General features: G+C 42.1%; 1 protein-coding gene across 1 annotated transcript in view; it reads left to right on the top strand.

Moving 5' to 3' along the window:
- Positions 1-15,087, top strand: part of ACVR2A (activin A receptor type 2A) — a 57,136-nt gene that overhangs the window by 17,862 nt on the left and 24,187 nt on the right. Inside the window, exon 2 of the mRNA XM_042878032.1 lies at positions 13,769-13,976. Within this exon, the coding sequence (XP_042733966.1) occupies positions 13,769-13,976 (208 nt within the window). The remainder of the gene's footprint in view (positions 1-13,768; positions 13,977-15,087) is intronic.

Genomic DNA, 15,087 nt, shown 5'->3' with positions numbered 1-15,087 from the left:
TCATTGGGTGCTTGATAAGAGGAATAAGGTTGTAATCATTTCCTGAAGTGCCTTTGGAATTCCAGGTCAGTAGATGTCATTTTCTTAATTGGAATCTAAATTCAGAAGGTGAACTAACTTCTAGTAGAAATGCAGTGCTTCCACCTGAAAGCTTTTGTTGGAGATGTTTTCTTCCATCACATAACTGCCTGATTCATACATGAATTTCTTAGTTTTTTTTTTTTAAAGTCTTTTCTCATTTATAGCTTGATAAGAAGCATCAAAACCTGGGTTTCCCTTGTATAGCTGTGATGTTATTTCTTTTAGGCCTTGCAGTTAATTCCTTATTCAGCCCCCCAAAAGAGTGGTTCTTAGCATTGACCAAAGACAGCTTTGCAAAGCAGGGAAAATATCAGTGACCTGGCCCTGTTTTCATTCTGCCATGAGAAATAATGGCCAGCTAACAGAAATTGAACTTTATACAGCTGCAGTGTGATAGAAACTAATTTTTGTTTGCTAAGTGCCACCTGAAAGCAGTCTGTCTGTCTAGTTTTAATTATTCTATCAAGTTTATCTAATTAAAGTTAAGAACTTCTACAGCCAAAACTCGTTTCATGTTTTTGAAGATAAATAGACAAGCTCTGAGAATGTCTCTGCAGCAATCTTTCAGTACTTGAGTTTTCCTGCTTTACTTGAATACTTTGGGCTTGTTGTTTTTGTTTTTTATTACTTGTAATATTGTGTTGGAATACATCAGATAGGCAAATGATGCCATTGACCAGAAAAAGATTGCTTTGGTGTGGCTCTATGATGGCCAAGTTTAATAAAAACAAGGCCTTGCTTTACATTCTTATATGCTCGCTGCATTTTCCAGGCTCATCTGCTTTTGTTTGATGCTTTTTGCCTGGGCAGACCAGCAGGACATCTCTCCTTCGGGGGAAGCCATGAACTGAAAGCACAGCATTTCAAGCCGTTTGTTGTGTTGTTTTGCACAGGGCTGGGAGCGTCAGCAGGTGTGCAGAAAATTCTTTTGTCAAACTGCATGATTTAGGAGGTTAAAATGAGCATTAAAAAAAATTCTGTTGTTTAGTAGGACTAAAGATAGGTAATTCTTTAAATAGATCAGGAGCAAATGAGCTGGAGCTCTACAGCAATACTGCACAGCTTTAGGATGCTCGGTATTGGGGAGCTTATTCATGAAAAATATCTGTGTTGAAGCTCCGACTTTGCAAGTGAAGCACGCAGGCTGGGGAAGAATCCAGAAAAACCTTTTTGGCTTTTTATTTTTTTGAGTGTTTTGTGTTTTTCTGAGGTTTTTTTTTCTCATCTGCAAACGCTGCTGCTGCTGAGGGGCAAAGAAATATCAGCCCATTTAGTTTAAGAAACAGCGTGGTGACCAGCTGCTATCTGCAATGGGAAGGGATATCTGCAGTGGGAAGTGTTAGTAACCATTAAAAATCAGAGAATGTGGAAGTAGTGGATATTAGACAGTGTTTTTATCAGACCAGGATTTTGAGTAAGAATCAGAAATTTTGAGTTGGTTCCTATGTTATACTAGGTTTCCCATGGGATGTGTGGTCATTTAAGAAGTTGAGCTTGGTGCAAAAGTTAGTGGTGATGGTTCTTTTTTTTCCTCTGGTTTAAAATGTAGATTTGCACAGCTTTCTGTGGACAGTTCTCTCCCAAGCTCTTGTTGAAGATAATGTGTTTGGCTCCCAGAAGTTTGAACCTGCATAATTAAGTTGTAGACCAGCATACAAGATTAAAGGGAGTTGTTCAGGTAGCACTAATAAGAATTTCTAGCACTTTTGATGACAAATATGAGACTTAATGGAGGGATAACCTGAGTAGGGAGTATGGGAAAATGTTGGCAGAAGGAAAAACTTTGATGCAAGACACTTAATAAAGGAAATTAAATGGTTGCTGTTGAGCATACAGAATCATAAGTGAGAATGAACCAGGATGTAAGCAGAGTAAACTATGGGATGCAAGGAATGGACTAGTTTTGTATTAAGGGATACGTATCAAATCACACAGATATGCTATAGGTGTATATGCAGCACTGCTCTGAGTTTCAGTTCCCCTTGAAATTGCATCAGCAAGTGAATCTTTTCTTACAGACAGAAACCAAAAAGATGATTTACATTCCTACTTCATTTCCCAAAGCTAGCTTTAAAAAACTGTATAGAAAAGATCTTACTTTCATTGCTGTCTGCTGAGTTCTAGTCTTAAGTGCAGATGAGCAAATCAGAACTGAATTCAATATAGTGAATGAATTCCCATTTTCTTCCAGCAGTGTAGGAACTATTCTGCCCATCAGTTTCTTCACCAGTACTTCTGTCCTGTATCCCATCCAGGGAACTATACAACTGTATTGAAAATTGCCTTAGCATATTTCAGAGCCAGTATAATAGCTTTGTAATCAGTGATAAATATCTAATTTAAAGATAATTAAAAATGCCTGTCATATATAAGCATGTGATGTTTAAGTAAAAGTTGTTTCTGCTTGCTTAGGAGGTGATAAGATTGTAGACTAAATGTGATTAATGTTCTTTGCAGATGTTGCTTTATATGCTTAGGCTCTCAGAAGTAGAGCAGTCTAGACTGTCTGTCTGCATTCTCCTGCTGCTTTGATCTTGATTAAAACTGGTAATATTACATTTATCATCTTCCTTTTTGAATGCCAGGAACTATCTCAACTGGTTTTTGTATGTATGCATGTTTATATAGAAAGATACTGAGTACCTTTGTTTGAATGCTGTAAAAATTGCATATTTGGATGTCTTCAGCAAAAACAGATGGTTTTTGTCCTGAAAGCCTTAATTCTATCACTTGGCTTGTTTCAGACGCAGCAAATGTTATTCAGAATGTTAGTGAAATTCATCAGGAGTGAATCAGGCTAGCATTTTAAGTATGCTTTTTCCCCTCCTGTTGGATAGATAAAGAAGAATAGGTGGCTACTTCTGTTCTTTGAGTTCTTCAGTCTTCTTGCTGCAGTCATCTGTATTTGTCAGGTCTGATCCTGGTGTGCTATTAATATCTACATTATCTATCTGCTACCCCAGGATTTTCTCTGCATGCCACCCCTCAGTGCTGCACACAGTGCTGGTGTGGCGCTGCCAGCAGTGCTACTTGCACAGCAGAGCTCTCCAAATGCTGCTTTGGTGTTGTGGCTTCCACTGCTTTGGGAGATGATCACTTCTCCACTTGTGCAGAAGCATAGCTGGGAATGATTTCCCAGCATTTGGGTAATTAAGTTTCCTGGGTGGTTTGGTTTTTTTGTTTGTTTTGCTGACTTATCGAGTGAAGATTGCATGGGTTCAATTTGAAGACGTGTCATGTTTTATGGGCAGGATTTAAGTGAGTCCTGTTAGCAGTGATCAATTATTTGATGGGTGGTCAGTAGAAGATCTGGGGTATTTCCATGAAGTACTGAAGGAGACGGGGTTTCTTTTTTATTACAACGTTTGTTGTTGCCTTGGGGTGCTCCCTGTATTTGAGTTAGTGCTGTTTGTGAGATGTGTGTGTGTTGTAGCATCCAGACCACAGTAGTATCTTAAATCCAAGTATAGGAATACGGCTGTATTACATTTTGCTCCTCAAGTGCACCAAACAAATGAGTAATAAGAGCTGGATAATGAGTTAAATACTGCATACATCATAAACCCCTCACTACCCCGGGTGCCTGCGGTCGTTGCAGCTCAGGAGCTCCCTGAAAGTTGCTGAAATGAAGATTGCAGTTGACATAACGATTGAGGAAAATTAATTAAAAGATTTGAATACAGGTCTCACACAGCAAATCTGAATTTCCCCCTCTTTTAGAAGCGTTATGCAGCACTTAATTGATGTACTGGCTGAACCGGAGTTGCCATTCTAAATGTGTGTGCTTTGTAGCTGAGAGCTGTGTGGGGATCTCACAGGAAGACCTGTGTTCCCTGAGAGTCATTTCTTAATAAAATTCTGGTAATTTACTTTAATGCTATGAATTAACATATTGAAAAATTAATGCTACAAATGTAATGCAACGTTTTGCGACAAATGCATTTTTAAGGTTTTCTTGCAAAGTTGAATGAAGCAAAACTGGCTTAATCAAACACTTCCTTCATGTCATTTTTTTCATTAATTTGCATGCTATAAACCTATTTAAATAGCTTAGGATTACTGTACCGTGTCAGGTACGTTCTATGCCACAAGGATACACAGCACCAAAATTCACCTTGATCACGTTTTACCAAACACATGGATTGCTAAGCACAGAGCCAGCAGCAGTTATTATTCTGGTGTGATTTTTTGAGCAGTTTATTGCAGACATGCAGTCTGCAGTGCTCCTGGGGACTTCAGTTCTACTGAGCATCCGTGCATGGGTCTAAATGAGAATGTAATTTGATGGCTCAGTGCTGAAATGGTGAGGTTGTTAAAACCTTGCAAGCATGTTTTCAGTACCTTTTAGTATACAATACGTTCTGTAGCACGTATTTGCCCTTAACTACTATTGAGTCCTGGTCGCTCTAACATCTCTGTCTCTGCCTTGCTTCTTACTGACCATCAAACACCATTAGGAAAAGTTGCTGTTTGGTTGGTTTTTTTTCCATGAGAAAAGCAGTGGACATGAAAATGTAGATTGTGTTTGTAGGCAGGTAAGGAAACTAGAAGCCTCTATCCTGGGTTACATTTGTTTTGCTTTGGCTCTCATGCCAAATCAGCTGATACACTTAAGACAGCTGTTGCAGCAGTCGCTGCATCTAACTGTGGTTATGACCAGAGATGTGCAGTTTGCCCCATGAGCAGCATATTCCTGAAGTCACTGCATGCAGGGCTGTGCTGGGAGCAGCAGCACAGCCTTCAAGAAGCTGGTCTGAAATCGTTCCCACCCCAGCTGGTTATTCTTAAAGCTTTTCAGGCAGAAACAAAACAATTGAATTGGTTACGTTTTAGTGCTTAGTGTCCTGATGTTAATAACCTGATTTTGGTTTTGGAATACTTCATTTATAGGCTTATTCTTATAAACATATTCATAATTAGTAATAATGCAAAAAAAAAAAAAAAAAAAAAAATTAAAAATCCAGTGGATAGAAAAATCTGCTTCATGGGAATACACAAATAATGCAGAGACTTGCCTGATGCTGGGATATGTTAGGAAATGGCTTTGTTGTTCTATCTCTTTTATCTTGCTGTGAACCTCCAATACCTGAATGTTTGACAGCTTTTCAGTCACTCTCATCAGCGTTTATTCTACACAAAAATGGACATAATGATCTGCAGTAAAATCTTGTTGGTTCCCACTGTTAGTTAATCTAATATCTTTAGGGCATGGGAAGGAAATGTTGGGGATTCAAAGTAATTAAGATGCTTCAGGGCTCTGGTGTGTGGTGCTCAGAGCCTATACCTGTGGCTTGGATACAGAGCACGCATAGGAGCTCGGAAGCAAGAAGGATGCATGCCTTACTTATATAGTATAAGGCTAGACAGTAGACATGGATACAGCAGGGTTTGAGGTCAGGCAGTTGGTTGTTTTTTTTTTTGCTTTAGGTTGAAAGTTCAGCAGTCAAAAGCATCTGAACGTTTTTATGATGATAGGTCTTTACTCAGATGGGCAATGTTGCAGTTTGACATTCATGTAAGTTTAGTGGCTGAAGGAGGGAATTACTTCCACTCGTTTGTGCCAGTTCAGCTGTTTGTGAGGCTGTGCTGCAGAATCTGCTTTGTTGGTTGCACTGCAACTTAGAAATGTACTGCCTTGTGTTAGAGCAGATACTGTGAGCTGCTAATGTGATGTGGCTGTGATGTGTGCAGTCTTAGAATGCTTCTGAAGGAGTAACAAAGGAGAAAACAATATCGATACGATGCAAATCTTTGAGGATGTTTAATCTCAAGTACTGATGCAATTCTGGCCAACCTCCTCAGGAAGGATGAACTGGGACAGGCCTGCTGTTACACTGAGTGTTGAAGTGAAAAGGAGAGCAAAAATGAAAAGACAAGAAGAACTTGTAGCATCAGCTGTGTGAAACACCAGATATAAAGGTGGACGCTTGCCTCATAGACATCATACTGCTTTTGTTTGACTCACTGTGCAATTCTGTTTGCTTTGCATAAAGAACTGTTGATACAGTTTGCATTGATACTGATTCAGAAGGGAAAAGGTATCGTATTTGTTTGTAACTGAATTCTGTTCTTCTGTTGACATTTCTGCAGAAGTAGAAGGGATTCTCCTTGTGTGGAAGAGGAGAGTCTTCTCATCTCATGATACACCAGTGAAACGTTGGTCGTATTCAACGTGATTCTGGAGGGTGTGTGAAATAGTGCAGGAAAGGACGTGGAAGAGAAGAGCTTTCACAGATCCCAGCCTGGACAAAGGACCATTCTGATGAGCAGCACTGTAGTGGTTCACAGCTGGGTGCCACTGGGGTGGGAAGCGGAATAAAGCCATCAGGCAGGCTGGGTTCCCTCTTGCTGCATGAAAAATTCAGATTGTTTTGTGCAGTCTGTAGAGAAGGAGAAAGTCATTTATATCCCTCAGCTGTCAAGATAGCATGTAATTGAAGATGATTTTTTTTCCCTCATAGTTAGCAGAATCTTCTCTGGCCCTTAGTTTATCTCTGGAAAATCTAGCATGGTAGGGAAGGGTAAGAAGAAAAACCAAGAGAGCCTGGTGCATTGGATGAATGAAGAGGAGAGGCAGCCCCATACAGCACAGCAGGGCCCCCCTGGGGACTGCCCTTAGCAGCAGCAAGGCTGTAGGCTTCCCCTTGCTCTGAGGCTCCAAGTACCAGGCCGTGTGGACAGGTATCTGAGGACGTGTCAGGGAAACTCCCAGTCAGGCCTTCAGATGGAAATTCTGCTGGTTACCAGCAACAGCGTGATAATCATCCTTCAGAGCCAGTCATACCTTCCTGTTTGAGGTCTGATGTCCTTAGATGGTCTGTTTAGGCTTCTATCTAGGAGCAGGGTGCCTGCAAAGTGCTTTGCTTTTTAATTCAAGCAGCAGCATTGTAAGGCTCTGTGTGGAAATGGCTGACAAGCTTGTACCCCCATGGGAAAGCATCCATAGCTGCCTCGTCTGAGCTCAGCCAGATACTCATAGATGGTGCCACCAAACAGGACACAGCAGAGCCCCAGGTTGGGGCTTCTTTAGTCTCAAATACTACCAAACGTTTTATTTGAATTATGTTTCTACATTCAAACCTACATGCAGTACCAAGTGCCTGTATTTTGGGAGGAGCAGTGGGAAGGAACCCCATAAGCCAAGCCTTGCCCCTTTTATCTGTGGTTTGTTCCTTTTTCTCACTTCCTTTTTAAATCTTGGCTGAGCCAAAACAGCTTTTCCTTTGAGGTCAGCTACTGTGAGTGATTATTTTCTAGTGACTTATCGTGTGTATGTCTGCTTCAGGGTTTGTGCCAAGGAGAGGAGGGTAATCCCAAAAGGAAACCTTCTCTGTGTGTTTCTGTGTTGATGCCTGATCTGCCTTTCCTTGGTGTTCTTCAGCCTCTGAGTCTTGTTGAATTTGAACTTCTGTGAGTGCTGTGCCCAACGTCGTTTTTTGGGGGTACATTTTTATCAGCTTATAATAACCTTTGTGTTGTTCAGAGGGAGAAAAAAGTTAATGTCTGGATGAGGTGAGCGTAGTCCCTAAGCTGTACTTCGAAAAACCAAGCTGCTTATAGAATCTGTCAACCTTTTTTCCCTTACAAAATTGTTAGACAGTAGATGAGAGACTTTCCTGTTTTGTGCTGCTTGCACCTTTGCAGTGACAGGAGTGGTGTGTTTGAACTTGAAAACATCAGCCCGTGTTTTACTGTGCTCCCTTGAAGTCAAGAAGCGTGAAAAATAGCACTTCTCTGTGCTTGAAATTTCTGGAGATTCACAGAGGTTGGCAACCTTCGTTTTGGGCAAAGCTGGTTGGTGCCATAGATATCAGTTGGTTCTCTCCAATGGCCATTGCTGGCACAAGTTCTCCCTAAGCAATGCTGATGCTGCCTGAGCAGGACACCACAAGCTTTCTTTTTTCCTCTTCAAGTGGAAGGGAGGGGCGACTGGGAGGGAAGCATCCTGCAAAAGTATTGTCGGCTTTTTTGTTTCTCGATTAAGAGTTCAGAGAGCTTCAGATACCGCTGTTGTACCCCTGCAGTCGCCAATATGAGTGTGCTTTGTGTTATCGCAATTGCCATTCTTTAATCCCATCTTTCTTAACCACTCCCACGGAGCCTTTACTTCAGATGTGGGCTCCTCAAACCGGCAATCCAAGTCCCAGATTCTTCACCTTCATGTGGGCCTTTTTCCTTGAACTGTAGCTTCCCTCCTCAGGCATTCCATTAGTTCTGCCGCCTTTCTGACATCTGGGGTCTCTGAAAACCATAGCTCTTTGTTTAAATTAACTGAAAGGTTAATAGGCTCTCCAAAAGGTTCTCTGGGAGAAGTCAGCAGGGTGAGTGCACAGCTGTGGCTGCAGAGCTTCTTCAAGGTGGCTAGTCACTGAGGCTTGAACTTGAAAGGTCAAGTGGCCACTTTTGCATACTGATGCCTGGCAAGTAAAGCATTTCTTCTCACTCACGTGTTCAGTGTGTTTTAAGGTCATCTCTTTGGATTCCAAGCTTTTAGTTCTTTCATGTGACTGTATCTAATTTTGCCTCGTTACATGTCTTCAGTAGTACTCACGATAGTGCTCGCTGCGTAGCCTGAAGTGGTGTTTCTATTCAAAAGTTGGTATGCTTTGCACGATACTTAAGTCTGCCAAATCTTTCTTACTGGAACAGCATCATTGCTGTGCCTTGAAATGTTGAGTGGAACTTAACTGCAGAATATAAGTGTTAATGAAAGCAAGATGCCAGGGTGTTTTGGCCCATTGCTTGCACCCTGCAGAGAAATGACGACATGCTGGAGCCATGCAGCCTTCCTGCAGCACGTGGTTCTGCTGCAACTCACCTCATGCTGAGGCATCGTGCACCGACTGCTTCATGGCAGAGCAATGCTGCTGAGTGGGCCGGCTGCACCTCCAGCACCAGAGCTGCAGCCTTTGCATCCGTGCCAGTGAGGAGAGAAATGGAGCACCATGCGTGGTGCCAGCCCTTTGTTCCTGAAGTAAGAAGCACCACTACTTTGTGCTGCTCTCCATTGTAGAAGCTCTCCATTGATTCAAGTGTTGAGCTGCCTTGCTCCAGAAGCTGTAGTGGAGCCTGCATTCACACTCACTATTAACACATCTTTTGCAAACTTCTACTTCTTTAATATAAAGTATAAAATAATCCAGAGTGATTATGGCAGCTAACTGAATAAGAATTGTCTTCTGTGCTTGTATCTGTAAATCTCAGTTGCAACATCATTATTTTTTTCCTAAGTTTTGTCCTAGGAAAAGAATTGAGCCCTCAGATCCTTTAGTAAGGCTCTTGAAAGCTCTTTGGATGGAGCACTTCAGTGGTATCTCTGCATTCTTCCCCAGTAACCTTCTGATTGTCTGCAATGCTGATTTGGTAGACTGTGCTAAAAAGGAGAAGGTTGAGGAGAAATTCTAATCTGAGAAGATACAACATCTCCTCTGTAAGGCAGCAGGTCAGGTGATTTGTTGCTTTACTGACTTGTTTATCTTTTGCCTGATTCTTGCACTGCTTAGGTTAATTGCTGCCATGTATGGATTTAATGAATGTACTTTGGCACAGTTTAGAGGAATTACAGTCCTTGTCTGACCTGAAAGCATTGAGAACAGCGATAATAGGACTAACACTTGTCCAAAGCTCAACAAAATATGTTTTGAGGGATCTTATCATGCATAAAGAGGATAGAGCAGATCCTTTGTGTTATAACTCAGATTGCTTTATTAGATTACAAATAAACTCTTTATTTTTCCTTTGAGAAACATTCCCTTGGGTGTTATCAGAAAAAAATATAGAAAGATAAAAACTTGCTTCCTGGTTGTGGAAACATCAAAGTTGCCCCTTTGTTGTGTATTTTTGGAGTCTGTTCCCAGATATATTTGTGGGTCTAGAGGGTGTATATGAGATCACTGTGGAAACAACTAGAATAATACATGTGGATAAGGACTTGAAAAAGGTATCTGTGCTGTAAGTGAAGCTTTTCAGGTGCTGTCTGTAGCTATACTACATTTTCTGACTTTCTTCTTACTTGCCTAGAACAGTGTTATGATTCACATATTGTAATGAATTGTAATGTGGTGCTCCTGCTGATCCAACATACTAATACGTTTGTTCCTTATGAATTTGTGGATCTCCCTGCCCGCACTGAGTTCAGATGCACCCCAAATATCACACAGCATAAATAACCCTCCTGCAATAAGTAGAATGGTACCAGAGCAAGCTTAACCCTATCATTTTTCATATAGCAGAGTTTCTAGTGAACAGCCCCAAGAAAGTCCTTGCCTATCCTATGAGCATTCCTGCCTGTAAACCCTTACCATTTCTGTCCTTGTGTTTGTAGTAGCATCAAGCACCCCTGAAGTGTGATGGACTTGTTGGGGTGGGTTGTACAGCTGGGAAAGACAGATGGGATCCTCTTCCACATTTCACTTTTCTTGCATCTTGGGCCTAAGTAAGTGCATCTCAGAGAAATGCTGGATGGAAAAAGAGCACAATTCTGTCTACAAACAGGCAAGACTTTTTTTTCCCAGGAACTCATGTGGTCCTGCTTAAAAAAAATGGAAGCCAGTCCTTTAAATCCCTCCAAAGGTGAGGTTTTCCAGACTGCTCCTAACAACTCTGATAAAGTTGTTTTCTGTTCTGCTGACAATTACAGTGCATCCTGTATTAACAGCAGTTCAGAAGTTCACTAGCATATGTTGGTTCTTTTTCCTACTGCAGCTGTCATTTGAACACAGATGCCTAGCGATACAGCAGCACGCAACCTGCAGTGTCACAGAATAAATTAAATGTTTCAGCATGTTAGCACAGATAACCAAACTGTGTTATATACCTGTGTATTCTTGCCTTTTTTTTAACATGGTTTTCTTCTCACAAGCTTTCAGACCTTCAGTTCATAAGAGCATGAGTTCTTAAGATTATCCTGGAGCTCTGCTCGTGGCTCCTTTCAGCAGCAGCGTTTTGCATTTTGAGATTCAGTAATAGGTTTCCCAAGGACCTGACAGTTTCTGGAGAAAACAATTGTTCAGCACTCAGAATGGTAATAGGAGTTTCATTAGAGGCATTTTCTGCCTAAATTGGAACCCAAATAGAAGTATGTTTGTTGTGAGCTCCAGCTGCCGCATTCCTCCAGCAGTTTTGGGAAGGGGCTGCCTGGTTGCAGGCTGATGCTTTCTTTGTGCAGTAGGCTCAGGGCTGCTTCCTTGTGCAATGTCCCTGTTTCCTCTCTCCTTGCTTTCACCTTGGTCCCGCTTCTCTACTGTGAAAGCTGCGTCAGGACTGTCCTGGTACATCCGCACGTCACTTCAGCCTGCCCAGAGGTATCCCAAATGGCCTCGAAGCCGCCAGAGAAGGCATTATCACAGCTAGGTGCTCCGGTCAGCTCCAGGGCCCCTAAAGCAGTGCTTTGCCAACAGCCCAGTTAGATGGAGCTGATGCACAGCATTGACGAATAGGAAAACCCGAGTGTAGACAAGATGTGTGTAAGAAAACTATTTGTGCAAAGTTCATTTTATTGTAGTTTCAGAATTTCACAAATTCAGCTTGTCCGCGGTCCTTCAAAGCAAGGCTTGGCAACAGGAGAAAAGGAATGGCACGTATGAGGTACATCCAGGACTTCTGCTTTATTGCACTGACAGAACCAAATTGTTCAATCTGTTGCCTCATCTGTTTCTTGCCATAGCTGGGAGTTGTAAAGGTCAGGCCATTGCAACACAAAGAATGTAATAGTTAACATGCTGCATCTCACAGTGTTACCAGCTGGCTAGCGCGTCTCTCCCGTTGAACATCCAGGCTCTTTCCCAAGAAGCATGAGCAGCATCCTCTGCCTATTTTGGGAATGCGTCAAAGTCAAAAGTTTCTGGAAGTGGCAATGCAGAGTGGCCAACATTGTCAGCCTGCTCTGATGCCCACTGCTGTGTTCTGAGGGTGCTGCTGCAGCTCAGCAGGAAGCAGTCGCTGCTGCCCTGGGAGATGGGGTCTTTTGGTGCCCGTACAGCAGGCTGTGCTCGCTCACATTTCCATTCCTGCTAGCTCGATGGGTGCCTCCAGCAGTGTGCCATCCACCCCCACCCCTTGGGGTGCTGTTGAGTGCCTGGAAGCCAAGGGTTTGGTCCCACAGCTCAGGGCTGGAGCTGCCCTGCTGATGGCTGTACGGGATCTGCTAGTACAGGGGAAAGGAGCATGGCTATGAGTACAGCATGATTAGTGTATCCAGATCATAAAGATATGTTAGGTACTGAGTGATACAAAGAAATAGATGGGAGCCTGACTGGCACTGTTACTGAAAACATTTTCTTGTTAACATCTCACCTTCAGTACTGTGTCTTCAATCCATCGGCTTGGTGCGCAGGCAGACTGAACGTGTGTTGTCCTACTTCCGACCAATCCTAGTTTTCTTCTATATCCTTCTGTTTTTCCATGCTTTTTTAATATATTAAATGATGAAGCTTGGATGAATATTGATGACACCTTCTTGGCAGTGTTTGCAAGACAAAAACAGAAGGAAAAGCCAGGTGTTCTTTCCCTCTGCTAAGTGCATCATGCTCTTGGATGCGTGCAAACCATTCCTCACAGTATCCACTGGAAATGTTCTTGAAACTGAGAACTATGAGCTCTGCTATCTGGGTTTGAGGAATGGTCCTAACAGCCCAGATTTGCAGAATCCAGATCGATACTTCCCATCACATCACAACTCTCAAGTTAGCTCCCAATGCAGTGCTTCATTCTGATAATGCAGGTTGATTTTTGTGTTGGCTGTTGGTAGGCATTGATGGATCATTCATGCTAGCAATTTAAAGACAAATCAGCATTGCTGGAAGTTTTGTTTTTAAGAATAGCAATATGGCAGGAAAGAAATAACCACGTAACAACTAGGCAGCGTAGCAGGGCTGCTAGTTGGATACAGTGCACCAGCTTGTTCAGTACAGACTGCTCAGTGCCCTGGCCTCCGAGCACTGCTTGGCTCTCATGTCTGGAGCCTGCAAGCAGCCTTTGTGGCTGGCCCTGGGCTCAAGGGAAGTTGGGCACTGGGCTGTGGAGATGTGGCAAAGCTCCAGTGGCTGTCATCTTGCAGCTGGTTCTCGAGGTGGGACCGCAGCAGGGCATCCACTGTGCCCTTGGAGGCGAGGGGCCATTGCCTTACACCTGTTGGACACAGTTGCCTCTGTGCTTTGTAAATCGGAGTGGCTGAAGAGATGCTGCTTTGGCATTGCGGTTTTGATGCACCCAAACCATGAAATGATCAGTTGAGTTTAGGTTTCTGAAATTTACAAGCAGATTTTTGGGCAAGTGTAGCAACATAAGAGCGGGGGACAAGCTTTTTGGCAAATTCTGCTCGCTAATATTCTTTGGCTAAACCAACTCAACTTCTAATGTTCAGTATCTTAAGATTCCTGTTCTCTTGCTGTTCAGGGTAAAATACTGCCATAACTTGTGCTTTGTTTCTTCAAATCTTGATAAGGTGTCCAAGCTGGCATTTGAGTTAACGGAAGGGCTGTGGTTTAGGTTTCAAAACTGACTTGGAATGCGTGCAAGCTTTCAGTGCTTTCTTTGGTTAAAAAACAAAGAGGGCGAAGGGGAAAGGGTAGAAACTGCACTGATGCAAGCATTGTGTGATGTGTCGGTACGCCCTGGGTTTGACTGTTGGTGTGCAGCTTGTTCTTCAGAGTACTGCTAACCGTGGTGTGCTTTTCTTACCTTGAAGGTGCCATTCTTGGCAGATCAGAAACACAGGAGTGCATCTACTACAACGCTAATTGGGAGAAAGATAAAACAAATCGCAGTGGCATTGAACCCTGTTATGGAGATAAAGATAAAAGGCGGCACTGTTTTGCTACATGGAAGAATATTTCTGGATCAATTGAAATCGTGAAACAAGGTTGCTGGCTGGATGACATCAACTGTTATGACAGGTAAGTTTTCTTGTAAGCTTTATTTGTGAGTTTATGCTATATTGCTTGTCTGTAATTATTACAACCTCTCTTCTGCAATTGGTAACTGAGACAAAAGATCTGTATGGTAGCCTGCAAATAATTGCACTTGTGCTTTTGTCCAAACACGTGGGATTTTTTTCCTTACTTAACTGTATGGACCCAACTTCACCTGAGTAAGTTTGTTACTTACAGAATAGCGTGTGCTGCTCTCTCTCATTCAGTTACTGTGTACTAAAACTTGTAATTTTTACATATTTAGGCCTATAGACTTTTTTTTTCTAGCAACTTACTGTCAAACAGTGCAAATAGAGTTACTGAAAACAGAATTGGGAATTTTATGGTTCACCTCTCCGAAGTCTTTGGAGCAGGATGGTCAATACTTGGTGTCTGTGCTTTCCTTAAATCTGAAAGCATTTTGCCTGTTGGCTGAAAAGCTCGCCTCACTAGCAGTCCTGGGAGACACTGAGTATCTTTAAATTCCATTCATTTTAGTGTAACAGATGGTGTAGCAAGTACCCGTGAGCATTAACAGCAGGACTTGTGCTTTGTTCGTTACTGGCTGAATAAAGGTCGTGACTCTTTTAAGAAATAGCATTGCATCTTTTAGGAAATAATGCTGTAGGTCTTCGAAGTACTGTACAAACTGTTATTTACCCAAAACAGTTGCTATTTGGAAAGGGAAATAATTAAAAATAATAAAAGCGTGAAATATCTGTATGAAAATGAATTTGGAAATTATTTTTGGCAATATTCTAGAAAGCTTTCCTGTTGTGTTTGTTGAATGAGTAGAAGGAATCATTGTAGTGTTTTCTACCAAATAAAGTTTCCCCATGCTGGGATGTTTCTTCCTTTAACTGATAGCTTAAAGGTAAGTTGAACAGTACTCCTGACTTTTTGTTTCTCAGAGAAGAAGCAAAGCATCTGCAAGGTTGCTTACACAGCATGGTTGAAACCCTGCTGTGCTGGAAGACAGAGGGCAATTTCTGAAGAAACCTTATTTATTGCTACTAGTATGTAGTAACAGTAAGCCAGGATGGGAAAGCACTTGGATTTCTTTTTAACCTCTTCTTAGTTGTGTGTTTGCAGAAGA

This window comes from Lagopus leucura, unplaced genomic scaffold (assembly GCF_019238085.1).
Source record: "Lagopus leucura isolate 7727_CA_CO unplaced genomic scaffold, USGS_WTPT01 Super-Scaffold_100019, whole genome shotgun sequence".
Lineage (NCBI taxonomy): Eukaryota > Metazoa > Chordata > Aves > Galliformes > Phasianidae > Lagopus > Lagopus leucura.
Note: the sequence above shows the minus strand (reverse complement) of the source record. Positions and strands in the feature narration are given on the sequence as shown.